This window comes from Hirsutella rhossiliensis, assembly GCF_020360975.1.
Source record: "Hirsutella rhossiliensis strain HR02 chromosome Unknown scaffold00004, whole genome shotgun sequence".
In the NCBI taxonomy this organism is placed as follows: Eukaryota; Fungi; Ascomycota; class Sordariomycetes; order Hypocreales; family Ophiocordycipitaceae; genus Hirsutella; species Hirsutella rhossiliensis.
This window is the reverse complement of record NW_025408670.1, coordinates 905,580-933,088: the sequence shown is the minus strand read 5'-3', so window position 1 is coordinate 933,088 and position 27,509 is coordinate 905,580. Positions and strand designations below refer to the sequence as shown.

The 27,509-nt window shown below is 54.2% G+C and overlaps 6 protein-coding genes across 6 annotated transcripts; 1 reads left to right on the top strand and 5 right to left on the bottom strand.

Moving 5' to 3' along the window:
- Positions 1 to 5,659: 5,659 nt before the first annotated feature.
- Positions 5,660 to 6,240, bottom strand: HRG_04281 (uncharacterized protein; the record flags this gene model as incomplete). The annotated part of the gene is made up of 2 exons (XM_044862752.1): positions 5,660 to 5,862; positions 6,156 to 6,240. 2 exons carry the CDS (start codon positions 6,238 to 6,240, stop codon positions 5,660 to 5,662), a joined length of 288 nt encoding a protein of 95 aa, XP_044721366.1.
- Positions 6,241 to 8,866: 2,626 nt separating this feature from the next.
- On the bottom strand, positions 8,867 to 9,148 carry HRG_04280 (uncharacterized protein; the record flags this gene model as incomplete). The annotated part of the gene is made up of 2 exons (XM_044862751.1): positions 8,867 to 8,938; positions 8,999 to 9,148. The coding sequence occupies 2 exons, from the start codon at positions 9,146 to 9,148 to the stop codon at positions 8,867 to 8,869; spliced, it is 222 nt and encodes a 73-aa protein (XP_044721365.1).
- Positions 9,149 to 9,862: 714 nt separating this feature from the next.
- Positions 9,863 to 10,498, bottom strand: HRG_04279 (uncharacterized protein; the record flags this gene model as incomplete). The annotated part of the gene is made up of 1 exon (XM_044862750.1): positions 9,863 to 10,498. The coding sequence occupies one exon, from the start codon at positions 10,496 to 10,498 to the stop codon at positions 9,863 to 9,865; it is 636 nt and encodes a 211-aa protein (XP_044721364.1).
- A 3,570-nt stretch (positions 10,499 to 14,068) lies between these two features.
- Positions 14,069 to 15,193, bottom strand: HRG_04278 (alpha/beta hydrolase fold domain-containing protein; the record flags this gene model as incomplete). Its single annotated transcript, XM_044862749.1, has 1 exon — positions 14,069 to 15,193. The coding sequence occupies one exon, from the start codon at positions 15,191 to 15,193 to the stop codon at positions 14,069 to 14,071; it is 1,125 nt and encodes a 374-aa protein (XP_044721363.1).
- Positions 15,194 to 16,338: 1,145 nt separating this feature from the next.
- On the bottom strand, positions 16,339 to 17,704 carry HRG_04277 (uncharacterized protein; the record flags this gene model as incomplete). The annotated part of the gene is made up of 5 exons (XM_044862748.1): positions 16,339 to 16,718; positions 16,783 to 16,847; positions 16,902 to 17,287; positions 17,356 to 17,435; positions 17,515 to 17,704. 5 exons carry the CDS (start codon positions 17,702 to 17,704, stop codon positions 16,339 to 16,341), a joined length of 1,101 nt encoding a protein of 366 aa, XP_044721362.1.
- A 1,140-nt stretch (positions 17,705 to 18,844) lies between these two features.
- Positions 18,845 to 27,268, top strand: HRG_04276 (KR domain-containing protein; the record flags this gene model as incomplete). Its single annotated transcript, XM_044862747.1, has 13 exons — positions 18,845 to 19,051; positions 19,133 to 19,262; positions 19,353 to 19,621; positions 19,675 to 20,268; positions 20,324 to 20,447; positions 20,508 to 20,969; positions 21,019 to 22,078; positions 22,127 to 22,160; positions 22,225 to 23,883; positions 23,963 to 24,113; positions 24,175 to 25,955; positions 26,025 to 26,345; positions 26,414 to 27,268. The coding sequence occupies 13 exons, from the start codon at positions 18,845 to 18,847 to the stop codon at positions 27,266 to 27,268; spliced, it is 7,647 nt and encodes a 2,548-aa protein (XP_044721361.1).
- Between the last annotated feature and the right edge of the window lie 241 nt (positions 27,269 to 27,509).

Here is a 27,509-nt window from a genome sequence, read left to right as displayed (position 1 = left end):
TACGCTAGGGACCTATTAGTTAAAGAGGAAGTCGTTAAGCTTAATCTTTCCTATATATATCTAAGTAATTACCGTGCTAATATACTTAGGGAGGCCCTTATAGCGATCTAGCGTTATTACCTTATTAAACTATAGCGGGAAGTTAGCGGGGTAGAGGGTAGTCTAGTATTATTAGATCGCGTCTTCCTTAGCGTTCTACTAAGCGGCCTATTCCTTATTTAGCCTTTTAAGTAACTTAGCTTTATCTAAGAGGTCGTCCGATCCTATCTAGCTCTAGACCCCCCTTATCTCCTCCGCGAGGGGGGGCCTACTAGGTAGTAGCGCCGCCGGGGGCCTACTCTCCCTCTAGCGTTGCCTCCTCTTAAGTATATCCGCGACCGTATTAAACGCGCGTTAAATTTAGCCTAGGAGCCCTAAGTCTTTTAGCCTCTAGAGGGTATCCGTTATTCTTTAGTTTAGGTAGAGGTTAATTAAGGGCACCTACGCTTCCGCTTTTACTTAGTAAACTAGGGTCGCGCGGTAGGCACCTATTATTACTCGGAGGTAAGCTAACTAGTCCCGTACTAGGTCCCGCGCGATCCTATATAGTTTCCCCCCTATAGGCGTTATCTTATAGAATATAACTATAGTATAAGAGATTAGGGACCGGATTACCTTACTATAGACTTCCCTAGCGCGCGGTAGGGTATAGCCCTACGTAGACGCTACGAGCCCGATTAGGGCTATAGTTTAGCGCTTTATCTTTACTTAAAGCTATTTTAGGTACGCCTTTTAATATAATTTCCGATATACCTAAACCCTTAGTAGGCGGGCCTCTTAGACCGGTATTACTATATTAGCCTTAAGGCTAACCGGTATCGTTATTGCTTATCTCCTCTATATAAAGTATATTAACTCGCTTTTTAATAGTTTAAAAGTAACCGCGAACTTAGTCGCTTACTCCGCGTATACCTTCTAGGCCTCCTCTAAGCGCGCTACTATAGTAGCCTTATTAGGTCTAATACTAACTATATTTATATCGTCGGTAAAGCTAATAGTATAAATACTATATATTATACTAAGCCTTTCGTATAAGGGGGTTATATAGTATAGGAATAGGATCGGGGATAAGGGGGAGCCTTAGGGGACTCCCGATAGCACCTAAGTTAGTTCCGAGGTCCTCCTATTAAAGTAAAAGGTCGATCTTCTATTACTTATAAAGCTCTATATTAAGCTTATAAGCTATCTAGGGTATCCCCTAAGCTTTAGTTCCCTTATAAGCTTATTATAGTTAACTATATTAAATACGCTCTTAATATCTAGCTATAGGAACGATACGATGCCCTTATAGGCCTAGGTCGTACGTACTAGTTCCGTTACTAGTAGGATCGCCGCCTCTATAAAGCGTTCCCTCCTATTCCTTATTTATCCTTCTAGTAGGATATCGTTCGCTTCCGCTACCCCCGCGATCCTTTAGGCTAGTATCTACTTAAGTACTTTCCCTACTATAAGTAGGAGGGAAATAGGTCTCTATCCCCCTACTATACGGTAGGCTTCTAGCCTCTTACTAGGCTTTTAAATTACTACTACGTTCGCGCTATAGAACCGGCCTAGGAAATATAAAAGTTAGGTATAAGCGTTAAAGATTATAGCTAGTCGCTAGACTAGGGCTAGTCCGTACTTCTTAATAAACCTTAGGGGGACGCCGTCTAGTCCTACCGCTTTCTAGCTTACTATCTTACTTAGCGCTGCCGTAACGTCGGCTAGTTAGATCTATTAGTTAACTATAAGGGTCGCCTTAGCTATAGGCCGGGGTAGCCCTTAAGTCGTGCTAGCCTTTAGTAGGAAGAACTTAGCGGCTAGTATCTAGGCCTTCCCTTCGAAGGTTTCTATTAGTCGGTCCTCGCCCTCCTTAACTAGCGGCGGGATATAGGTTAGTTTTAATAGTAGCCTACTACGGAGTCTAGCCTACCTCTCTATATTCTAGAGCTTAGTATTATCCGCGCTAAATTCCTCTAGGAACTCGCGCTAGTAGGCCCTCCTCGCCTCGCGGACGGTCTACTTCTAAGCTATAGTCGCCTCGTATAGGTCTTCTTAGTTCGCCTTACTCCTTTCTCGCCTATACTTCCTCCTTGCCTTCTTAGCTTCCCTTATTACCCTTCCTACCTCTAGGGTAAACTATACGTTGCCCCTAGGTAATGCTCGCCCTTAGTATAGAACTATAGCTTTCGCGATCTATATAAAGGTAGTAAAGATATAGTCTAGGTCCCGGTCGATATCCTTAGGCGTTTAGAGCGTTAGCTAAAATAGCCTTAGCTAAGATATAGTCTTAGCTTTAACTAGCTTTACTTCTACTTCTTTCTACCTTAGGGCTAGTTTAGGCGCCTAGGCCTAGGTATTAACCTATAGTATAATAGTCTAAGGGATATAGTCTAACCTAGATAGGTCTAGGTTGGGCCCGGTATACTATATCTTAGTCTCTAGCGTTGCCTAAGCTAGGTCGATAGTGCTATCTTTTTAGCTATAGAAAAATCTTATATACTCCCCTCTTAAGGTAGCGAGTTCGAGTTATAGTCTTATCGCCTCCTATATAAGTTATATCGCCCCGTCTAAGGTTCTATTATATCTATCTTAGAGCGGGTAGTAGATATTAAAGTCCCTTACTATTATTATAGGGTGCTCCGGTTTAATTACGCTTAGGTCCCGTAACGCCCTAGCCCTCGCGGCTCCTAGTAGTAAGTAAATCGCTCTTAGTTTAGTACTATCCCCGAAAATTACCTCGCTTTAGTCTAGTCTAAACCGGGGCGACTATATCCCTAGCCCGAGCCTTTTATATATATATAGCGCGTACCTCCCCTCCTTATAAACTAAGCTATAAGGCGCCGCTCTAAGGGGTAGGGCCCCGCTTCCTAGCGTAGCTTCTACTTCCTATAATACTATTAGGTCGAAGCTAGCCTAGTAGTAAAGCGCTAACTAAGCTAGCTTATATCTCTTCTATATATTCTAGTATAGTACTTTTAGTTATATATAGGTAGGGTCGGGGTAAAGGGGTTCGTTTATATAAGGAAAGAGGCGCTCTATCTCTTAGTGCTTCTCTATCTACTATACCTATAAATATCGTTCGTGCTCGGTTTAGCCTCCCTAGCCCTATTAGCCGGCGGGTATCTTAAGCTCGACCTCTTATCCTAGCGCGGTCTACCCGGTCCCCGCTTTTAGACTATAAGCGGCTTAAGGACGCCTTAGGTTTCGACGGTAGGTAGTACTTATTACTCGGCGTAAGTCTAAGAGTTTACGAACTATTAAGGTTATCGTAGGTAGTTTTCCCTTACCTTTTCCTAGGCTTTATTTACTATAGGGTAAGTTTAGGTCTATAATAAGTAGTCTCCTTAGTATAAGACGTAGTTATAGGGGATTTCGCCCTTCTTAGCCCTATATTTATCCTCGCCCTTATTATATACTATACTCCTATATTAGCTATAAAGTTATATCGATATATACCGCCTAGCAATATAGCCGTACCTATAGTAATTATAGTATCTTTATAGTTAGACTAACTTATTATAGGGTTTATATTAAAAGATTTATATTTTAAGGACTAGGCCTAGGTTATAAAGCCTATTAGCCTCTTCTAGGCTACTAACCCTAATAAGTATAGTTATCGCCGTCGATATCTTAGATTAGGGGTATAGCGCCTAGGCCTAAAGGACCTCGACTTTATTTACCTCTATAATCTCGTAGAGTAGTCGCTCCCTATCTACCGTCGTTACCCTTAAGGGGATATTCTTAGCGACTACCGTATACGCGCGGCGGGTAATCGTAGCCTCTAGTCTAAACGCGGCCTTAACCTAGCCTTAGTCCCTCTAGTAGGCTCTCGCCGAGGTATTAAATATAACCGCGATATCCCCGCTTTAGAGGCGCCTCGCCGCTATAGCGCTCGTGGTCTTTAAGGCCGTATTTACCGCCTTTACTATATCCTTTAGTTCGCGGCCTAGGATTTCGGGCAATGCCTTAGTAGGGACTATAATAATTTCGCGTTTATAGCGCGGTAGGACCTATTTTACCGCGGCTTTATATTAGGTCGGTCCCCTAGTCTTAGCTACGACCGCGGCCTAAGTTCGCTTTAGGCCCTCCGGGCCTAAAGCAACGCCTAAGCGGAGTTCTTCCTTAATAGCCTCCTTAATTGCTTCCCGGATTATTATCTTAAAGTTCTTATCCGCGTAGAGCACCGCCGACGACGCGCTACCGGCGCGGCTCTTCGCCCTAGAGAGCTATTCGACTACTGCCTATACCCTACCGAACTATACGCTTAGGATAAAGCCCGCGAGTTCGTCGTATGCTACTTTTTCTACGGGGTCGCTCGGCGCCCGGGCAGGTATCGTATCGCTGCTTCGGGTTTATTGACTCGCCCTATCGGGGTGCATAAATTCGGGTGGCGTCTCCTCGCGCCACGCGCTCTAGTCGAGCCCGGTGCGTCGAGGGCCGCCACCGCGTCTACCTACCCCTTAGCCTCGGCGTAGTATCGTTATTTAGGGTAATTAATACCGCTAAATTAATTCCTAGTATTAGTTAGTATTTTAGTCGCGATATAAACCCGCTATAGGCGCGTATTAGTATCGTAAAAAGTTTTTATATAAAATATATAAGTTAATTATAAGTAGAACGAATACCTTATTGCTTATTTTAGCCTAGTAGTTCTAAAGATATCTATGATATAAGAATAGGTAGGGTATAGAATATTCTAGTTAAATCTACTACTTATACTAGAACCTATAGTCTTACGTTAACTATTACGTTATAATTAGACCACCTACTAAGTTAGGAAGATATACTATAGATAGAGCTTTTTAAGCACTATAGAATATACTAGAAAGCTAACTAATTAGTCTACTAGTAGGCGAGCAATAGTCTATAAAAGACGAAGGATTTCCCTAGGAGTAGTAGATAGAATAAGTAAGTTTATAAGCATCCTTTGCAACGCTATTCTTTTAATATATTATTTAGCCCCTTATATACTCGTTATAAATTCCGGACGAAATCCTACCCTATACTCCTTCGACCGATCTTTCCGCTTACGTTATCGATTACCCGATTCTACGCTTATTGCTTATACCTTCTTACATTATCCTAATAGATAGATAAAGATATATATCACTAAATTCACCTTCCTAAGCCCCTATTTCTTCTACTATGCTCTTAAGCCTCTGCTTAAGAGCAACGCATACGTCGAGTTCCCTATCTATCTGATTTGCGTAGGGAACTCATAGCAAAGCCACTACCAACGTTGACGCCGACCACGGCCCTTGGGGCTTCTTGAAATTCACCTTTAGATCTATACTATCCGTAGAGCTGAGACATTTACTGGGAGTGAACGCTACTGGTATTTTCACTGGGCGGTTCGTCTCGGGCCGCTCCGAATGGAACCAGGCTAAGCACTCTGGGTAATAATTAGACACTTGATTGGGGAATTGGAGTCTGAGGATGGGCAGGGCTAGGCCACGTGTTCCAAACGACCTAGGCCCTTTCTAATATTTTGCTAACTTAACCGGCGATTGGCATAGCCTCTATTAAGCATGAGGATTCTAACCGAGCCTATCCCCTACCTCTAATAGCTCCGTATCTAGATTTAATGCATTTTGTAACGGAGGACGTCGCATTTAACGGCCCGAGTCTGGTTCCAGCTCTAGCCGTTGTAGCCGCCGTCGTCGCCGTCATCGTCACCATCGTGGTGGTGGTGCTTGGGGTGCTTCTTGGGGTGCTTCTTAGGGTTCTTGGAGTGCTTCTTAGGGTGATGCTTGGGGTGCTTGTGGTGATGCTCGTCATCATCATCATCGTCGTCGTCGTCGTCTTGATGCTTCGTGGATGTGGTCTGGGCTTGTATTTCTACTGCTTAAGGAAGTATATCGTGATGCGCAAGTCGCCGCCGCAGTTATCCGATCCATCGCCGTCGCAGCCCTTATTGCACTGACTCAGGTCAACAATCTTAGCCCCGGAGGAAACGATCTCCTCCGGGTGGCCGCAGTGACACTCGTTGCCATTTTTCATACCGGCCACCGTATAGCCATTATCCTGGCATATATCGGTGTATGTCGACGGGAGCAAATTGCCGGGTTGCTGGACGAAGGGCAGGGTCCGCTTGTTGCTGTTATCGGTATAGCAGGCCTTGAATTTCTAGGGACCAATCTGCGGCACAAAGTCGTGGGCGGTCTTGGCAATGGTGCCGGCCGCAAAGCCGAACGCGACTGATAAAGCCTCGACCTTCATGGTGAAACGGGAATTAGAGTTGGTCTGAGAAAAAGACTAAGCGAAGTATTTCTTGCTGAGAGGGCTTGGCTAATTTATTCCTATTAAAGCCATGGCGCTGGATTACACGAGGACTCTATAGTAAGACAAGGAATTGTTTAATGTATAATAAGGAATTCACGGAGAGAGTCGTCCTGTTTAGGGCGAACCTAGCTGGCCTAATTCGCTTAGTTAGATTCCACCTATAGACCAGCGACATACTTGCTTTTACCGAATCTAGGGGCCGCGAGAAAGGTCCAATGCAACTCGGATAAGTGAGTGATTGGAACGTTGAGCCAGCGCATCGGATCGCCAGGGTTGTAGGGTGACCCAGGTGGATCCAAGATGAGCTGTGAGGATTGATCGGACTGTGATCCTCGTGAGCTAAGTGATCCAACCGTAGTGTCCCGGTTCCTGTCTATAGCATAGATACAGTCCCCAGCCATCTTGTTACCATCTACGATCTACCACAATGACAGTCGTTTCTGCCCGGATTCAGCTCACGGACGGCACCGTGCGGAAAGAATATTTTTTGCGCCTGTGGCAAGAGTATCTCTCGAAGATACCATACTCGCGGAACTTGGAAAGCCCATTGAAGGTCCATCGCAAATCAAATAAATGTGCGGACTCGAGTGTACAAATTCTTTTGAGCAAATGTTGTTCAAAGCTAGTGCCTTCCCTTCTGCTCCAAGGAAGGCGGCCTCGTGCCGGACTCCTGCTCGATTAAGGAGTGCCTGAATATCCTCAGTTAATGGCTGCCATGTCTTTCATGCGACGAGATCTTTTCTAGCTTGTCCCAAAGACTACCGCTGATCAGGACGTAACCATCTTCGATGTATATTTTCACAAGCAAATGATTCCACAGCGGGCTCCGTTGGTATGGCGCCCTCGATTCTGAGTCGTCTATCTTACCTGCGCTAATCGAGTACCAGCTCGAGCCAGCACTTCTCGTCCGCAAAGTGTCTGGCCCTGCCATCCACACAGCTTGGCTGAGACTTCATTCCGATAATACGCTAGCATTACCACAGACATGTGCCCGAGCTCGAGGAAACGGCCAGCTGCGCTTCGACAGGCAAGAAAAAGTGACAGCTGCATACAGTGTAAGTGGAGATCAGTCCTCCACCTTCGTTGCCCTGCATGTATACTGACCAAGTTGGTTCCTTGTGTCACGGCTTTCTTGGACAAGGACAACTTGGAACTTACTGAGTAGTGCGATTCCGACTTGGAAAATCCAGGATAAAGTCGACTTTACTTCATTTCTTGATCACTATGGTGTGCCTTCTCGGAAGGCTGCTTTGAAGGCGAATTCTTTAGCACCAGGGTCCAACTCGGCGGACGGCTGTTCGTCACCGAGGAGGTCGACGTGGCTAAGAAGGAGCCTACTAGCAAGACGATCAAAGCCATGAGAGCTGCAGCACCACACACCGACGTCGGTCATGTCGCCTTGGCATACAGCACCGGGATGGGCAAGGTCGTCACCGAGATAAACCCCAGCTTCTACTGTACACCAGAGGTTGTGCTCTTTTAGGGACAAAAATTTCCGAGCCTGAGCGCTCAGAGGTGCTCTTTCAGGCGGAAACCACAGATGGTACTCCGGTCACCAAAGTATGGGGCCCCTTTCAAGCACGTTGAGCTAGCTACGGCCTGCCAACAAAGTAGCTCGCCATGAAACCCGTAACCTCTTGACGCACTCGGCTTCGAAACGCTACGTGGACTGGGCCGATGGTAATCGGCTTGTGTTTGCACACCTTGCCAAGGGTTATGCATCCACCTCCCAGGATCGTGAGGGGAGAATCAAAAATCGGAGAACTCACGAATGGGGCAAAGGTGGTACTGCAGGCCTTCGGGTAGCCTAGCCACATGGCGGTCTATGACTATCTTCTCGTGCTGAGGACAAAAGCGACTGTTCCTACTTGCAGGTGCCACACACAAACAGGACCAGGCGTAAATCATGGTTTTCAAACTGAGTAATCGAATCTCAGAGCAGCTAGATTGCCACTTGTTCAATCAGGTTTGATGGGTTTTGCTATACAATCATACATTGTAACCTGTAAAGCCTGAATATCCGGCGTTAAGCATTTGCGGTTTCCCGACCAACTCGCAATTACTGGAATCACGACCAGCATGCACGAGGAAATGAGTGAAAGGCCGTATATAAAGTACAAGTCTTTAGCCGTACCGATAACTGATTTGATAGTATATGGCTTTGAAGGAGCTATGTCAGCGGCTGTGCTGTGACAGCCATGGACAGCTGATACAATCTGGGCACAAGATGTAGGGCATAACCACAGTCTCCCTTATGAGGCCTTCAAAGATCAACAATTGAAAGTAATCCTCGCCTCTTTCTTCACTCCATGGTTTTCGTGCTTGTGCTCATTACAAAACTTTCGCAGCGCAAGACACTGGTTTGAATTCTTCGTGTGTATTCTCTCGTTATTGTCCTTAAGGGGCATGGGTATCAGAGCCTCCTCTGTCGAGGGGTAGGAGGAGACATGTGTAAGCCGTCGTGTAAATGGCACCCGTCAAAATCAACGCGCATGGGATATCCTCTCTGTAACGCCGGCGACCGCTTGCTCTCGCTTGCAACACTCGTGGATATGGACCAATCTCAAAAGATGCCGTAGCGGCGGCGACGCGACCCGCGACCGTCAGTGCCGTGCATGCGACGAGTGCCGGCGGCCTACACGTATGGTCAGCTTGTGTCCACCACCTTGGCCGGTGAGAGGAGGGTGGTGCGTACCTTGAGGCCGGGACGGCGCGTCAGACTTCCCCGCAGCTTGATGAGGGCACCGCTGAGCTTGTCCTTCATAGTGGGCTTGCGCTTCTGGTGGTGGATGACGGGCTGGTGGTGGTGGACAGGCTCACGGCGGCGAGTGGAGGTGGAGAACATGATGGACGATGGATGGAGGAGTTTGTTTGTCTTGTTTCCTTTCTGTTGGATTGGCAGTGTGGTGGGTATGATGGAGAAGGCTAGGATGCCGTGGAAAAGGGGGAAGGGTAAAGCTGTATATTTATCTGCCCAGAGACGGCGGCCGCCGCAAGCATCATGTAGGTGGTGTAGGTCAAAAGAGCTTGGCTCCGTCATGACGGGGGGCGAGATGATGGCATGCTTGTCACGGACAGCTCGAGCCCGCAGATCACTCCCGGGCCCATGCTTGTTGAGGTTGGTTGGGTCACGCAAAGGCTGTACAGTCCTTGGAAGACAAGGGTGTGCTGGGAACTGGCTGGAAACAGGTATCGCCATGGCCAGAAATTGTGTGGCTGATGCGTACGAAGTAGACGTCATGGCCCACGACCCCATGACGGCAGGGCAGAGATGGCTGTGTCCCGTCGGGGCCCGAAGATGATGTCATGACGCATGCCGATCAACGGTCACCAGCCTCGACTCTCATCACGAAACAAGGCTATACTGAGAAATAAGGGGATTGCCTTGTCAAATGTTTAAGGCGCTAGAAGGGGCTGATCAATAAGCGTGCGTTCAGTCATGAGCCTCCACCCCTATCCCGCAAGCACATTACACCAGTTCTCGGGTCTGCCCGGTGAGTTCAGCAGACTCATCCGTTCAATCGTATCTCATCAGCCCTGAATCATCCCGGCTCTACTTCTAGGCCCCGTTGTTCGGTCGCACGCCGGTGTTGTTCTTGAAGCCGGCTCTGGTAAACTCCCGGCGGTATTTCAAGTCTTTGTTGTGCTTGTACGGCTTGGCTCCGTACGGCCTGGCTCTGCCGGTGGACGTGCTGCCGGCCGTCGTGGTGGGCGAGGGTGGCATCGGGTACTTGGGCTTGAGCTTGTACTTGGGCTTGGGCTTGTAATTGGGCTCGGGCTTCTCGCCGCCGCCCAGGAGACCATTGAGCAAGTCGGGTATTAGCCCCTGCCCGTCCCGCTGGCTGATGCTTTGCCGTTCGTTCCCCTCAACGATTCCCTGCGATGTCTCGGGCTGGCGTCCGCCAAACAACCTCTGGAGTTTCCTCTCGCCGTTTCTGGAAATCGCCTTGAACACGCTCTCCTTCCTTGGCCTCTTGGCGTGGTGGGGCTGCTGGCTCTCCATCAACTGCTCGTTGAGTCGTATGGCGATGCGGAGAAGCTCCTGTGCGTCCGCCTGGGCGAGGTTGACGGTGGCTCCCGCTCCCGCTTGCGAAACCTCGACATTGGCCTGCCTCTGTGCTGCCGCCTCCGACGGCGCGGCCAAGACACTGCCGGCGAGCGCGGCCAAGACGGCGGTGGACAAGCTGACCTTCATGGCGTGAGAGACCGGATAGATCTTGGTTGAAAGGAGACCTAGTTCTCTATTTCAAGGCTTGGCTTGAGAGAATGGGCGTACAGCTAAAAGGCAAGTCTGAACTTGGCTTCTGCGACGGCGACGACGACAACGACTATCGGTGACCCAACTGTCAGATGACGGGACTCGAGTCGACACTTTATACCCAGCGACCGATGGCCTGTTACAACTCGCGCCGCTATGTATCCGTCACTGATCCCGGCCTTTACTATACTGCTGTCTTGCGAGGAGGAATCCGCCCCTAGGCGCACGACAAGACAAAAAGACGACCAAAGCCGGCGATCATGCTGCGCGGCCTGCTGAGCAGCGACAGGCAGCTACGGACTCGCATGGCTGGAATTCGGTGCAATTTCTATGGAGGAAAGTATCCGGCAAAGGTCGATCTCTTATTCTCTCTCGCTCTCTCCTGTGCGCTCGCTTCTCGGCTCACCAAGCGATTTAGACTTTCAACAGATAACGAAAGACCAGGAGAAAGAAGTTGGTCGGGCTTGCGAGACAATCTGACATCTCGCAACATCTGGCACACCCACGAGCTGGAGGAATGTCGGCGGCTCTTGTCTTGGCCCATCGTCGATGTTGGCACCTTTGCAGTGTCGCCGACGCGCAAAGCCGAAGACTGCTGAAAGAGCCACCGCCTGGCATGGATCTGCAACTGCCGTTTGACCGCTATCTTTCCCTGTCCTCCCTTGTGGCCGTGACGACATTGGGACCGGTTCTGTCCCTTTTCCCTCACATCAGGATTGAGTTTCCTCTCTCCCCTCTCACCGCAGCCCGAAAGCCCTTTGGCTTTCCCAACCGGATTCCGTCGCATAACCCGAGCTGGTCTTGCCGCGCAAGAGCCGGGCAAAAGCAATGAAGATTGAAACTGTCGAGGCCCGGCTTGGTAGCACTGGCGTCGTGAAGAGGGGGAAATGGCCAAAGACAAGGGGGATAGGCCGGCTTGCGCTTTTGCAATGGTTCTGAGACACCCCCATTGCGTGTTAGTTTAGCCCGGCTTGTCCTGAAGCTAGGATCGCATTCCTGTCTTGTGCTGCCAGTTGCACTCTGTTCCCGCCCTGTCGTTTCGAGGCTCGTGCTCGACAATCGTCAAAGGCTGCGCAGAAGTTCGTCGAGAGTCCGAACCGCGACGGAAAATGGAACTCGTATTCAGGATACGTGTAACACTTGCTTTTCGTGTAATTACCCGGCCATGGCCATTTCCAGTTGGGCGCTGCGCGAATTGCTCACCCTGTCCATGCAGTTTCTCGGAAAGCGGTGCGAGTTGGGAGTTGCCGTGCGCAAAAGGGAGTGAGCTCGTGATACATACATGACGATCAAGGTAAAAGTCTGAGGCTCTTCCCTCAGACCTTGGGCGCCCGCATTGTCGGGGACAAAACCCGTGATGGCGGCGACCTTTGCGGCAACCCTCGACGCAAGGGCCTGCCCGTCGGCGACATGAACCGATTCCTGCCTCGGGCTGACACCGAGATTCCGCCAAAACTCGTGCGTCACCAGGCAAGCAAAGTGGAACTAGCTTTAGCAATCCCGTCCAGGATGCTTATTATATAGACCTCGGCCGATAAATCGTGTGCGCCTCAGACACGGGCCTGCCGAATTGTCAGTGGATGATGTGAATAGGGTGATCGGCCGTCATCCTGGGGATGCCTTTCCACTCAAACTAAGCTCTCTTACTTTCCTTCCCTTTGCTCACAGGAGTACTCATGGCTATCTGTCCACCTTGATGCTTTGTCGAGGCCCCTTTGCTCATAAATGCGGGCCACCGTGACTGTCGTGCCATCGGGCCAAACTCCAATTTTCAGAATTCGCCCTGCGTGATCCGATAATGACGTTTGAAGGCACTCAACGGGCGACTCCTTCCCGAAGAAACAGAAGCATGCTTTCTCCTGTCGCGAGATTCTTGCAGTGCCATGGCGGGAGTCCTTCGGAGCTGGGGCAGACACCAAGTTGACAGGCGATTCCGTGTTCGATACATCAGGCGACAAAGCTCTTACATGGATATCCCTATGAGAAATCACGAAAACTTACAACACCTTTACGTATGCAGCATAATATCCGACCCTATGGCTGCTCATGCTGCCTTCCCACCTATAGCACAGACGATTGCGCGCTCATCTTAACCGGTCAAAAGCGGATGCTTGGTACATGTTTTGACTCCGTCGCTTCTCATAAGAGAGAGAGAGGTATAATACAACCAGAAGTATCGTATTCAAATACGATGGCCTGGCCAAGTCCCATCGTTGCGCTGTGGTTGGAAGCCCCGCTCGCCTTGGACAAGTTTCAATGAGGCATGCGTGCTGAAAGGTTAAGAGAATCGGATGTCGTATGTAATCCTCAGGCAACGGCAGAAGCTTCGCAAAGATTAAAAAATCTTGAGAAGCTCTTCGCAGAGGATTTGTACCCGGGTAAAAGATGGAGGCCCAAAGTAACGTCTTGTGTCGGGCAATAAAGTTCTCGACCCTTGGCACAATGCCGAGCATTGAAAACACCACACGGCCGGCCATTGCTGAGCTCTAGCCATTGGCCCTTGAGAAAGACTGAAATATCGGAGGGATAACAACAGAAATCATCCCTCGGGATTGGTTCCGAGTCTACATGTACGTAAAACTCACTCGTCTGCCAACCTCGTCCACGTATAAAGCCCAGCCGAACCCCTTGTATTGTCAATAGATTATACTCTCAGGCTTTCATACCAACGGCCTAATTCCGCTCTCTTCACGTTCTGCAGTTACCAGTGACTTACACGGCGCAACCATGATCATGAACATCTTTGTACTCGGCCTCGTCGCCTCGAGCGTCCTCGGCCAAGCCGTCCCTAGCTTCAAGTCCCAGACGGACACTTCGGCCTCCCAGATGGAAACTTGTGCAACCAGGATCGCCTATATGCTCAAAGACGAATTCGACGTAAAACTGTGCTCCGGCTTATTCAATTCCAAAGACCCTTTGAGGCTCTGGATAGATGAAGTCTGCAGAGCCGAGGATATTGATTTGGCTTGCGCGGACCTCAACATCATCCCCAACCAATCCGGAATTTGGGTTAGAAGTCGGGGGTCAAGTCCAGGGCGGGGAGCCTGGTGAATCGCCAGCAACCTACCGAGCGCACTGGTGCTGCTGAGAGTTGCCTGCTAGTATAGCCAGAAGTAGTATTTGCGGTTCATGGTGGTTGTATATATATATCATCCTGCAGAGCCACAAATAGTCACGCAGCAGAGAAATCTGAGTAGAGTAAATCTATTACCTTAATACGGAGCTTTTCAAGCTTTCCTTGGCGGACGGAGAGCTCTTGATGGTGGAGCTTGACGACCTCGGTAGCAGCCGGCCCATTATCGCGTGGATAGTCTGGTGGCGGTCGATGTCCAGAAGTGGGCTTTGAAGTATGTACAGGCCTCCCTCAACGTGTCCGACATTTTACGAAATACCTCGACGAGAGAGCTGGCCGCAACGATTCCGGCAAAGTCAAAACTGCTGCCGGCTGCCCTACAGGGCCGCGTTGGACGGAAACGTCCGTCCCCTGACATGAAGCATCGCGTGCTTCTACTTTCCACGCTCGAAAAAGTCATAGGCCTCCTTCATTGCAACATTGAGCCCCTCGGTCATGCCAAAAGTCTTGTGGGTAACCAAGAGGTTGTGCGGCGCCAGTGGCGTGGCATGGAATTGCACTCGATGGCCGTTCACCTGCGCCATCTCCTCTGCAAAGCTCTTGATATCGTCGTGGAAAGCCTCTGCGGCGCCAGCATGGATGAACAGAGGTGTCGACAGCTTGAACGGGTGGTGGAGCGGCGAGGTGTAGGCTTCCGTGTCTTTGGAAACTTGTCCCTGGGGCAGAAACGATTCGGCTCCCCATTGCAGAAGGGGGCCGATCAGCAGGTCGGACCGTGAATGTCTGCTGTTGTCGTAGTCGCGCCCGGCATGGGCCGTGATGTGAACCCAAGGAGACCAGATGATGGCGCCGCCGGGCAGCGGGAGAGATGACGACGGCGAGTCTTCCAGGTAGCGCAGCAGTGCGAGAACGAGGTTGCCGCCGGCCGAGTCACCCGACACGATGATATTGCCGGGGTCGATGCCCAGAGACAGCACGTAGTGGTAGAAGGTGATGGCGTCCTGGAGGGCGGCAGGGAAGCGAGTCTCCGGGGTGCCCGACAACCGGTACTGAGCCCAGACGGTCCGGGTCGCCTTCATTTGCGCGGCCATGGCGTCGGCGACGGTCTGTCCCGCGAAATCATGGCTGAAGGCAAGGACATATCCGCCGCCGGGGTAGTGGATAACGACCTTTTGCTTCTTCAGCTCGGCAGCATCGCGCGGAGCCGGACTCGGGAACCATATGGCGTCCACGGGCGCCGGCTTGATGGCCTCGTGTTCGGAGCCCTCGAGGATGCCGGTGAAGAGGTGGTCGGGCGCGGGCTCGACACGCGAGAGCCGTTCCTTGGCCTTTCTGGGGTCCGTGTACATGGGGCGCTGGGAGCGGGTTGCGGTGGCATACTGGAAGAGCATTCGCAGCACGGCACTGGCGAGATTTGTGGTTGCGTCCCATTCCTCCAGCGGACGGAGTGGCCTGGCGAGGTACTGCAAGAAGAGGAGTGCCAGGTGTGGGGGTGCTTTGAGCAGGAAGAAGACAGTGTAGACGGCCTTGAAGGGCTGCGATGACCACAACGGAGCCATCGTGGATGTCTGGAACCTGTCTCTGGCTGCTCCCGGGGAGTGTTGTCGTGGCTGTGTGCACGGTACTTTGCGCGGCAAGTGCTGTTGTGGCCAAAGGCTTATAGCTTGCTGTCCTTGGGCGAGCGTAGGTGGAAACAGGGATCTGATGCAAAGCGGAGAAGGAGGAGGGGGAAGAAGAGGGGGAGAGACGGGACGGCCAGTTGGCTGGCGACCTAGATGTCGTGCAACGGGCGAAGATGTCTCGGCCTCTCTACATGAAGATGACCTTCACGTTGGTTGGACGCATGCAGTCCATACTGTACGTAATGTAGCATATGGTATACAGCAAGGGGACCGGAGTTCTATTGCTGTACTAGGCATTGTGTGGAACTCCCGTTGGCTCGGCCGGCAAGCTCCAGTGGACTCGGTCGTGGACTCGGTCGTGGAACACTTCTCCGTCCCGCTTCCTCCATCGACGTGCGTCTTGTTTGGCCCCCAGCTCCTCTCCGCTTCTCCGCTGGTCATGTGAATCACGGGCCGGGTTCTAGCCCGGCCGGATGAGTTAACCGATCAACTGTCGAATATGACCTCCATTGCCCGGTTGCGTTGCATGGCATGGGCTGTGTGCGTGGTATTGCAACCCCAACTCCCCCGGCGACGCAGTCATATCCATGTCCATGTAGTGATCGGCCGTGTCCGAAAAGACTCCGCTCCCGAGGGCCACCTCTGTCGTTGTCAGAATCGCAGCACGCCGTTGCACAACCGTTTCGTGTCAAGCAAGTATGTACTGTAATTATATCCTTCATGACAGGGGATGCTCAGTTTGACAGCTTGACTATTACATGTAAATAAGCGGCCATGCTCACAATATGCAGACGACATAGTGAGTGAGACAAGTAGACGGGGACGCCAGCAGCCAGGCTATCTTGACGGCATCAACCTCTGCCGTCTCTTTCCCAGCCCCCTCCCCCCTCCGGCGTGAAGGGTCTCGACGGCTTGATATCGGTCGACCTCCCTTTCTGGAATAGTATGAAGCCATCACAGACAGCTTCTTGCATCGACCATGCAATGCCTCATTGGCTCACGACAGCCAAAACCATCCACCCCCATTCTGGCCCAGCCTTCCCTGCATGTAGGTACAGTATGTTCGACCCTACACCCCCTCGTCAAGCCACGCGTACATCCCGATCCACCATGATACCCTTGGGAGGCATCCTCTCGACCTTGTGGTCCACATGTCCGTCGCCGGAACTTCCGTGCGCCCAGCTCCGGGAGGAACCATGGAATCCCATGTTATCCCTCTCATGCTGGGACGAGGAAGGCGGCTTGTTGCCTGCATCGGGCATCTCGTACTGATTGGAGATCTTGTACCCCCGGCCGCTGGAATTGGGGCTCGACCGAGACCACAGCGACGCGGTCCAGCTTCCGATATACTCAAAGGGCGTGCTGATGGTGGGTAGCAGAGGGCCGAGTGTTGGTAGGCAAGCACAGATGATGGCGAGCCCAAGCTGTATGGTGGACCACATCATTGTGGGGGAAAAGTCGACTGATTTGCCGTGAGCCTCCATATCCAAGGCCCATGATTACACGTAGCACTGGGGACGACTCACCGCCCTTATCGACGTCTGGAGGGTGCCAAATCATGCTCAATCGTACAATGCTTGCCACGCAAACGCTGCAACACCTGTCAGTCTCAGGCACCAAGACCCATCACCAGAGCGTTTCTCACAAAGCGCCCAGGAGGAAGATGACCAAGACACCCATCTTCTTGAACGACGACAGACGCAGCTTCCACACAATGGGCACCGGAATGCACAGGATGGCAACGTCGAAGAACAAGTTGGTCATTTCGTAGCCGAGCAGGAGGCGCGGACTGCTGAAGCACCAAGGCTTCATCACATAGTTGTCCCAGTACGCGTGGATGGGATTGCATTGGAAGACGACGACAAACGTGGCCACGACAAACCAGACAAGGCAGGCGACCGCGGCCCCCTTGATGACGAGCTTGTTCAGGGTGCTGTTGGCGCCGGAGAAGATGGTGTAGTAGAGCCAAAGGATGCTGAGCTTGGCAATAGTGATGATGAGTCCGAAGAGTATCTCGGACGCGTAAGTCGTCTATGTATCGAGCATGTGAGCTTGGAAGCGGTGGATGAGATGAACATGCTGCGCTACTTGCGTCGTACCTTGAGAAGATTCCTCAGCTCCACGAGGCCCCGCGTCGGTTCAATGTCAAATGAGCCATACAGGGACGTGTCGACAATGACTAGACGCATCCAACTTGCCCGTCAGCGCCGGCTCTTGGCCAACAGACATCAGACCAAAGATGTTGGCTCAAGACTCACAGTGGATGATCAGCCCGCAGTAAGTGTAGAACAGAGGCATGGACAATAGGCACAACCAGTCGGCACCGGTGGGCGCCTGATGGCGGCTCGTCTTGACAGCAAACCTTGCAATCGTGGCGAGTGTCGTCAAGATGATCATGGCAATGCAAGCACCCAGGTTGTCCCTGCCGCTTTCTGTGAGAGCTCGCATGGTGAATACCGTCGAACCGAGACCAGGCGACTTGGGATCGAAAGGAAGACTGAAGCCTCGACAAGCTCGAGCCCGGGAGTCAAAGGTTTGTGAATCAACCTGTCAAGAAAACCACGGCGGACGGCCGCTGGATGCTGCTTACACGCCCTTTCTCCCTCCCTCCCTCATCCGCCGACGTAAGCGTGGCTAGTTTATATGGGAGCGTACGATTTCTGCATCATAGTGGCGGCCAATCGCTCTCTGTTTTCGGAAATATCGAGGAAGCGCTTTGCCGCCAGGGGGCGGGCCCTTGACTTGCAGGAAAGAGGCAGCGTGGGACCGAGGCCGTAAGCAGCAAGGCCCGAGAAGCAGAAAGGCTGACAGACTGCAACGGTGTTGATCTGATATGTTACATGCGGCTAGTGGTCGCTCTCCGCTGCATACTTGGGGGCGGAAGCGTTGCCCGAGAGGGGAAAGGAGGAGGATGCAGTGCCGATTGTCTGCATTGTCGGCATTCATCAGCCATTAGGGAACTGCGAGGGAGCAATGTTTCGACAGTCCACCAGAGCCTTGCAGCCAACAGCGCTCGTGTGACCGTTGCTGGTCTCAGACTCATCAGACGCGTGTGAGAGGGGGATTCCCGTCAGCCTCGTTCACGCAGGACTCCGTATAGTCCATACGTGCGCGGAGATGGGCGCGTACGTCAATGACCGCACATTAAACCCTCGGTCAAGTAGTAGCAAGCTTCCATTCTCGGCGTGATGCGTCGCTGGGGGCTGTGCCTCGTTGCCCAACCTTGCCGCCTGGTCTGACCACATAGCCCGATGCAGGTCGATCAGCGGTCCGGGAATCAAGTGTCGTTTACTCACGCTTGGCAAATGGACTTGGCCCGGTTCGCCCTTTCAACAGACGCATGTTGACGGAGTCGGTGTTGTAGCGTCAAGCCCATGAAGACGCCTGAAGTGTCTAAGATGGCATTGCATGTATGTATGCGACTGTAGCATCCCGAAGGGTTGAGCCCCCTCTACTCCCGACCACTACCCAAGGTAGGACCTGGTGCCAGTATATAGATAGCTGTATAAAGGTAGGATAGTCATCGCCCAAAGCCCCGAAACGTGGTATTGAAACTAGAACAAGCTCAGCAGCTCTGTGCTTCCCATGATGCATCACGAAATGGCCCCTCGACAACACGGAGCCGAGGACCCCGTCGTCATTGTAGGATTTGCGTTTCGTTTCCCCCAAGAGGCCGTCTCCGAAGATGCCTTTTGGAACATCATTCGCGATGGCCTCTCCACGAGAACAGAGGTGCCAAGAAGCCGCTACAATATCAATGGCCATAATTCCCAAACCCCGGGGCGGCAAGATACGGTTCGTCACGACCATCCCTCACTCGATCGTCTGCTCGTGCTCCAATCCTCTGACGCAGGAGAATAGGGGGCGCCTCGGCAGAGCCACTTCATCAAGGGAGACATTTCGACCTTTGATGCGCCCTTTTTCAAGATGAGCAGTGTCGAGGCCAAGGCTATGGATCCTCAACTGCGCCTCTTGCTCGAGACGACGTATCACGCGTTTGAGAATGGTGTGTTATTCAAGATGTCTTTCTTTTGTGGGATGCTTGCTTCGCCCGCTTCAGGCCCCTTGGAAACATGCACTGAATTCATGCTCGCAGCCGGCGTGTCCCTGGACAAGGTGCAGGGGAGCAACACATCCGTGTACGTGGGAAACCTCGCCCAAGAGTACGTGTCGCTGTTTTCGCACGACGGCGAAATAAGTGCAAAGTATCAGGCCACTGGAAACTCGGCCGCCATGCTCTCAAACAGACTGAGCTGGTTCTACGACCTGCGCGGTCCCAGCGTGTCCATCGATACCGCTTGCTCCAGCAGCCTTGTCGCCCTCCACATCGCATGCCAAAGCTTGCTTCGGGGCGAGTCTGACATGGTAACCACGTCTTTCCCTTCCATACCTGAGCACCTGCGCTGAACCCGTGCCAGAGCATCGTCGGCGGCGTCCAGCTGCAGCTCGATCCCATGACCATGACGGCCCCGATATCGAGGCTGGGGTTTCTGTCTCCCGATGGCCAGTGCTACAGCTTCGACGATCGAGCAAACGGCTACAGCCGAGCCGAGGGCGTCGGCATGGTCGTTCTGAAGCGACTATCTCACGCCGTCCGCGACGGCGACACAATTAGAGCCGTCATCCGCGGCACCTCGGCCAACCAGGACGGCCGCACGCCTTCCATATCGCAGCCGAGCGCAACTGCTCAAGCCGCTCTGATCCGGAAAGCGTACGAGCCCTTGGGTGACGACTTTGGTCTTCCGGGGTATTTCGAGGCCCACGGTACCGGCACCGCCATCGGCGATCCCATAGAAGCAGAAGCAATCAGCCTGGCGTTTTCGGGGCTCCTCTCCCCGGAGACGCCACTCCATGTCGGCTCCGTCAAGGCCAACATCGGCCATCTTGAGCCTTCGGCCGGCATAGCTGGGCTGATCAAGACGGTCCTGATGCTCGAAAGGGGCGTGATCCCCCCGAATGCGTTGCTCGAGAATCTGAACCCGAGGATAAAGGCCGACAAGTGGCATCTCAAGGTGAGCAAGCCCAAGTATAAGGCAGCAGTCTTGAAAGGCCTGCTAACATTCGCAGTTTCCGACGTCGGCTCTCCCGTGGCCAACAGAGGGACTGAGGCGGGCCTCTGTCAACAGCTTCGGATTCGGCGGTACCAACTCCCATGTGGTTATTGACGATGCCTTGCATTATCTACAGAGCCGTGGGATACAGGCAGTGCATAACACCAGATCAGAGACAAGGAGTTGCGATGTCTCAGCAGAAGACCGCAGCCAACCTTTGGCCAACGGGGCAGTAACAAACGGAATCTCCAAAGCTGTCCCCGACAAGCTGCTCTTCCTCTTATGCGCCGCCGACGAGAACGGCGTGCGCCGGCAAGCCGCAGCCCTGGAGAACCATCTGGCCCAGCCTGACAGAGCCTTCTCAAGCGAATACCTGCAAGACCTTGCCTTTACGCTGGGCAGCAGGCGGAGCATGCTGCCATGGAAGTCCTTTGCCCTGGGGGCTTCTGCGCAAGAGCTACAGCAAAGTCTGCACGGCTTGTCCCAGAAACCGATCCGCGCCACGGGGACGAGCCCCCTGGTTCACTTTGTCTTTACAGGACAGGGGTCGCAGTGGGCGGGGATGGGCAAGGAGCTTCTTCCCCGACACTCGGTCTTTCGGGAAAGCATCGAGCATGCCGATGCTTTCTTCCGGTCCTTGGGCTCCGAGTGGTCTCTCGTTGGTAAGCCCGCTTCAACAAGATCCTGAGTGTGCTCGTCGCGCTGACCAAGTGCAAGAGCAACTATGCACACCCGCTTCCCAGTTAGACATAGACAACCCGAGCCTGGCGCAGCCCCTGTGTACCGCACTTCAAATCGCGCTCGTCGACCTGTTGGCCTCGTGGCACATCTCCCCTCAGGCCGTGGTAGGCCACTCATCGGGCGAAATCGCAGCCGCATACTGCGCCGGCGCCTTGGCCAAGGACTCTGCACTACGGGCCGCCTACTTCCGGGGCGAGGCCGTCTCGAGGCTCCTGCAAGACAACCAGGCAGCAAAGGGAGGCATGCTTGCGGTTGGTCTGTCCGAGGCCGAGTTAGACCCTTACCTCGCGGTTGTCCAGGGCGACGCTGGTTCACTGGCGTGCAGCTGCGTCAACAGCCCAAAGAGCGTCACAGTGAGCGGAGACGAGACGCTCGTCCAAGAGCTCGAGCGCCGGCTACAGGCGGACAAGGTTTTTGCGCGGAAGCTCAATGTGCCGGTTGCCTATCACTCCCGACAGATGGGCGCAGTCGCCGACTTCTACCGGGCAACGCTCCAAGGCCAGTTGGACTCGGAACCACAGAGGCTGCCTTCGGCCTTCTACTCGTCCGTCACTGGAAAGGAGGCATGGGGTCATGATCTGCGTCAGGCAGACTACTGGGTCGCCAACCTTGTCTCCCAGGTCAAGTTCTCCGAAGCCCTCCGACTCATGTGCTCATCTTTGGCAGGAAACGGTCAAACCGACGTGAAGCCGTTGCCGTACCTGCTCGAGATCGGACCCCATTGTACTCTTGAGCGGCCCGTTCGAGAGACAGTTGCGGGAGACGCAGAATACGCTTACGACTGTACCATGCGCCGCAACGTCAGCTCAGTTGATACCGTCAAGGGCATGTTAGGGAGACTTGCCGTTCATGGACACGCAGTCGACCTGCAGGTGGTTAATCGTCACGACATCACTTCCCGGCAGCCCAGGATGCTCGTAAATCTCCCAAAGTACCCCTTTAACCATTCCCAGTCGTACTGGATTGAGAGCAGGCTTTCCAAAAACGCCCGAAATCGAGAAAGGCCGCGGCACGAGCTCCTCGGAACTCCGTGCGCGGACTGGAACCCCCTGAAGCCAAAGTGGCGATTCACTATAAGAGAATCGGATATCCCGTGGGTTTCTGACCACAAGGTACACATCATTCACCTAGGACTGGACTTGAACTCGACTTGGGCTAACGAGACCATACGTGTAGATCAACAACACCGTTCTGTATCCCGCCGCAGGCATGCTCGTCATGGTGCTCGAAGGCATCAGGAGTCTCGCCGCAAAGATGCCGAGAGTCACCGGCTTCCGGTTACGAGACGTCGGCATCGGGAGCGCGCTGGTCGTGCCCTCGACCGACGAAGGAGTCGAAGCGCAGCTACACATGAGCTCGCACGACACGGCTTCAACCAAGGAGGCGCTGGTCTTCGACTTTTGCATCTTCTCCGTTGCCGGCGACGACTGGAAGATGCACTGCTCGGGACTGGTTGCCATCGAGCACGCCGCCGTTTCAGATACCGTCTCCGAGGACGGTGCCCTGGCCGCGACAGAAGGCAGCTTCAACGAGGCTCACGAGCGCTGCTCGGCCAGCATCGACAGGGCCCAGTTCTACCGCGACCTCTACCAGAAAGGGGCAACCTTTGGCGAACGCTTCCAGACTTTGCACGGAATCCGCTTCAGCGAGCACGGCAGAGAGGCAACGGCAGACCTGCCCTTTGGTGAGTGGCAGCGGCGAGTCCGGCAGCGTGAGCTCACTGAGCACATGGTCCACCCGGCAACTCTAGACGGGCTGATTCACATCCTCTTCGCCTCGGTCTACAAGGACCTGCTCAAGCTCCCCACCATGGTGCCCACGCAGCTCTCCGAGGTCTTCTTTTCGCCCAGCCTGCTGGGCGGCGACGTGGGAGACACGCTGCGTCTTTACGGCAACGTGACCGAGCGTGGGCTTTCCAGCATGGACGGCAACGTCACCGCCGTGAGCGCGTCGACGGGCACGCCGTTGATTACCTTCCGCGGTCTTCGACTGCTCGGAGTCCAGGCCACGGACTCGCTAGGAGACGGCCCGCCTGAGCCGACCGGCCTGTTCCACCAGGTCAGCTGGAAGCCCGACATTAGCTTGCTGTCACAGGCCGAAATCGAGGAGTACTGCCGCCATGAAACTCAAGACATGGCGGGCGGGTGCTTTGATACGAAGATGGAGATAATCTGTCGCCATTTCCTGTCCCGCATGCTGGACGACCTGGCCCTCGCTCCGGCGAATCTCTCAAGGGATCACTTCAACAACTACATCAAGTGGGCCAAGGCCTTCTTGGAGCATGAAAGCGAGTCCACGCTGACCCTCGAAAAGACGCTACCTGGTTTCGAGGAAGACGACGTTCAACGTCGTCACCTCGTTGACGAGTACGCCTCCGAAGGGCCACAAAGGCAGCTCATCGCATCCTTTGGCCGCAAACTCGTCCCCATGCTGGCAGGAGAGCTAGACCCCCTCGAGATACTCTTCAACGACGGACTCGCCGACAGCCTCTACCAGAGCCCCCTATTTAGTTTCACAGCACACAGGCTGGCGGCCTACATGGACCTGCTGTCGCACAAGAGCTCCGACATGAAAATCATCGAAGTCGGCGCAGGGACCGGAAGCACAACCACCGTCGTCCTCGACGCGCTGTCCCGTCACGGCAGGTTCGCGGGTGCGTCTGCGCGTCTCGGCCACTACGACTTCACCGACATCTCGCCGGGCTTCCTCGCCGGCGCGCAGGAGAAATACGCCGCCCACGCCGGCCGCATGCGGTTCAAGACGCTCGACATCGAGCGGGATCCCGGTGAGCAGGGATTCGAGTGCGGGTCCTACGACGTGGTGATTGCTGCTGCTGTGAGTTTCTTGGCCTGCAGACACGGATTCCGGCAGCTTGTCTCGCGAGCACGGATGGCTAATCAGGGGCTATGCGCAGGTTCTGCACGCAACGACGAGCATCGACAAGGCACTGCGCAATGTCAAGAAGCTCCTCAAGAGCGGCGGCCGACTTGTTTTTTCCGAACCCACGAACAGGCGGCTGGCAACCATCCCGTACGCCTTTGGGGTTCTTCCAGGCTGGTGGCTTTGTGCGTACAACGCTGCGACTTTCCTCGTTTGCAGTTGCTGACCTGACATGCATATAAATAGCCACGGAGAAACACAGATCTTCTGGCCCGCTTCTGACAAGATCGGAGTGGAACGAGGCCCTGTTGCGAGCCGGCTTCGACGGCCTCGAGGTCTCCTTGCCCGACAATGTTGAGGAGAGCCACGGCCTATCTCTGCTAGTCTCTCGTCCAGCCCGCTCGCCAGAAGATCCGAGTGCAGAGGCAGAGCCCTTGACGACCCTCATCGTGACGGAGACTCAATACCAGGAGGACATGGCCACTCTTCTTCAAGCGCAGCTGACATCACAGTCCAATGGTGTGTGTGTTGTAACGCCAAGCAGCCAGCTAGCCACAGGGGAGTCCAAGTACGACCAGTGTATATGCCTCATGGAACTAGGCAAGCCCATCATGGCGCATCTGACCGAGGCTCAATTTGCAACTCTCCGACACGTGATGGACGCGGCTCGGCAGGTAATCTGGGTCACGGACAACTGCGGCGAGGCTGCCGAGAACCCGGAAGCAGCCATGATAGCCGGCTTCGCCAAGACCCTCATGCGCGAACGGCCCAGTCTCAACTTTGCCCACCTCAACGTACAGGCCGGGGCTCGCGTGGCCGAGACCATCCTTCGCGTCGTCGACCAGAGCCGTCGCGTGCCGGCCGAGCATCAGGAGACGGACCTAGTGGAAGAAAACGGCGTGATTTCCATCCCCAGGGTCGTCGAGGCGCCGCACATCAACAGCCTCTTCGACTCGGAAGCCCACGCAGAGCCCCGGCCGGTCCAGGTCGGCAAAGGGGTGGAAGCCGGCGCCGCCGACGCGCTGGAGCTGCGCTTCTCCCCCGGACGTCTCGACTCGCTGCACTTTGGCCCCAGTGCCTCGGCGTCCCTCCCGCTCGGGAACGACCAGGTGCGCGTGCGGGTCATGGCCACCGGCATCAACTTCAAGGACGTCATGGTGGCATTGAACCAGGTGGCGGACGACCACATTGGCCAGGAGTTTGCCGGAGTGGTGACGGAGGTCGGGGCGGGTCTGAAGGGGGCTTTTGGCCCTGGCGACCACGTCTGCGGCATCGCGGCCGGCGGCGGTTTCCAGAGCTGCGTCCGCGCAAAGGGATGCCACACGATCAAGATGCCGCCTGGTATCTCCTTCGCCGAAGCCAGCGCCATTCCGCTAGCATACGCAACCGCGCAGTACGGCCTGCACCACCTGGCCCGTCTCCAGCCGGGCGAGAGCATCCTGATCCATGCCGCAGCCGGAGCCGTCGGCCAGGCCGCCATCCAACTCGCCCAAAGAGCGGGAGCAGCGATATACGTAACCGTCAGCACCCCCGAGAAGAAGAAGCTGCTCATGGACAGATACGGCATCGAGCCCAGCCACTTCTTCTCGAGCCGGCATATCCTGTTCGCGCAGCAGCTCCTCCAGAGGACGGGCGGGAAGGGCGTCGACGTCGTGCTTAACTCGCTCGCCGGTCAAGCCCTGAGAGAAAGCTGGCGATGCGTCGCCCCCTTTGGGCGCTTCATCGAGATTGGAAAACGCGACGCGAGTACCTTCAAGGCCCTGCCCATGGAGCCCTTCCTGCGCAACGTTTCGTTTTGCTCTCTTGATCTCCAGGTCGTCGCGAGGCTCAACGACGCACTCATGGGACGCATCATGCGCGAAGTCGAGGCGCTCGTCCAGGACCCGACGGCATCGGCGAAGCACTTGATACCGTACCCGCTGACGGTTTTCAAACGCTCCGGCTTTGAACAGGCCTTTCGCCTGCTGCAGACCGGCCGTCATGTCGGCAAGGCTGTGGTAGACTGGGAGCAAGCAGACACGATTCAGGTAGAATATGCCGTTGCCGACGCATATTGCGAGGCCAAGAAGGGGTATTTCGACTGACAAAGATGATAGGTCATCCCAAAGAGCCCGCTCGATTACAGATTCGACGCCGAGGCTACCTATGTCATCGCCGGTGGGCTCGGGGGCATCGGGAGGCACACGGCAGCGTGGATGTGCCGACACGGCGCGAGAAACGTCATGCTGCTCTCGCGCTCCGGGCCCAAAAGCGAAGCGGCCAAAGAGCTGGTTGCCTCGCTTGAAAAGGGCGGCGTCAGCGTGTACGCCCCCAAGTGCGACATCTCAGACCCCGAGGCCGTTGAGGCCGTTGTCACGCACGCCAAAGCCAACATGCCGCCTATCAAGGGCTGCATCCAAGCCTCCATGGTGGTCGAGGTGAGTGACGGAACACGCTCCCCCCTTTTCTTGTGCGCTTCTCGAGCCAACCTTTGCATGCGTACCAGAACCACATCTTCGAAAACTACACCCTGCCAGCTTTCCAGGCGGCCCTGGGATCCAAAGTCCAGGGCACGCTCAATCTCCATAGCCATCTCCCGCCGGACATGGACTTCTTCGTACTCCTCTCGTCGCTCGCAGGCATCCACGGCGCCGGGTCGCAGAGCAACTACGCGGCCGCAAACGCCTTTCTCGACGGCTTTGCGCGCTTCCGGCACGCCCAGGGCCAGCGCTGCGTCTCGCTCGACCTCGGCTTCGTCGAGAGCATCGGCTTCATCGCCGAGCGCGCCGATGTGGCGCAGAGCATGGCCATGACGTATCTGGACCACAGGGCACTGCGCGAGAGCGACCTGTTTTTCTTGCTCAAGTACGCATGCAATCCCCTCCTCGACGTCCCGTCCCCCTGGGAAACGCAGATTCTTGGGGCTCTCACGACGCCCGCCTTTGTACGGCGCGGCGGCTTACTGCAGGAACACCGCTGGATGCACCTCCCCGTGTTCCGGCACCTGTACTGCATGGAGGAGCAGGGCCACGAGGGATCCACCGCCGCCGGCGCCGAGCAGGTCGACGGCGCCGCGGCACAGCTCCGGGCGGCTGCGAGTGTTGCCGAGGCAGCGGCCGCGATCACGGGCCTATTTGCGAAGCGGCTGGCGCGATCGCTGGCGGTGCCCGTCGAGGACATTGACATCGACCGGCCGCCGTATGCGTTTGGCGTCGACTCGCTCGTCGCCGTGGAACTCGTCGGGTGGTTCTCAAACGAGATTCGCGCCGACGTGCCTGTCGTTCAGATTCTGAGCCGCTCCACCATTGCGCAGTTGGGGCTGTTGGCTGCGGAAAAGAGTCTCCATATGCAGCAAAAATGACGTGTCACCGACGACAGTTTTGGTTCTCCCAGGACATTCAAATATTGGAGCCAATGGTTTCAAGTCATGTGATGCAAGTACCTGAGGCCCCGTGAACCAAGGCCATATTGCGACTCCACAGTGAACCTCATCCCTTGGTATCTCTCTAGAGCAAGATATTAAACCAGTCTCCGTGATTGTCCGGATTCCCGCCTGGCCCATACCCACCACGTCGGCTCCGACATCGACCCGACTACCAAGC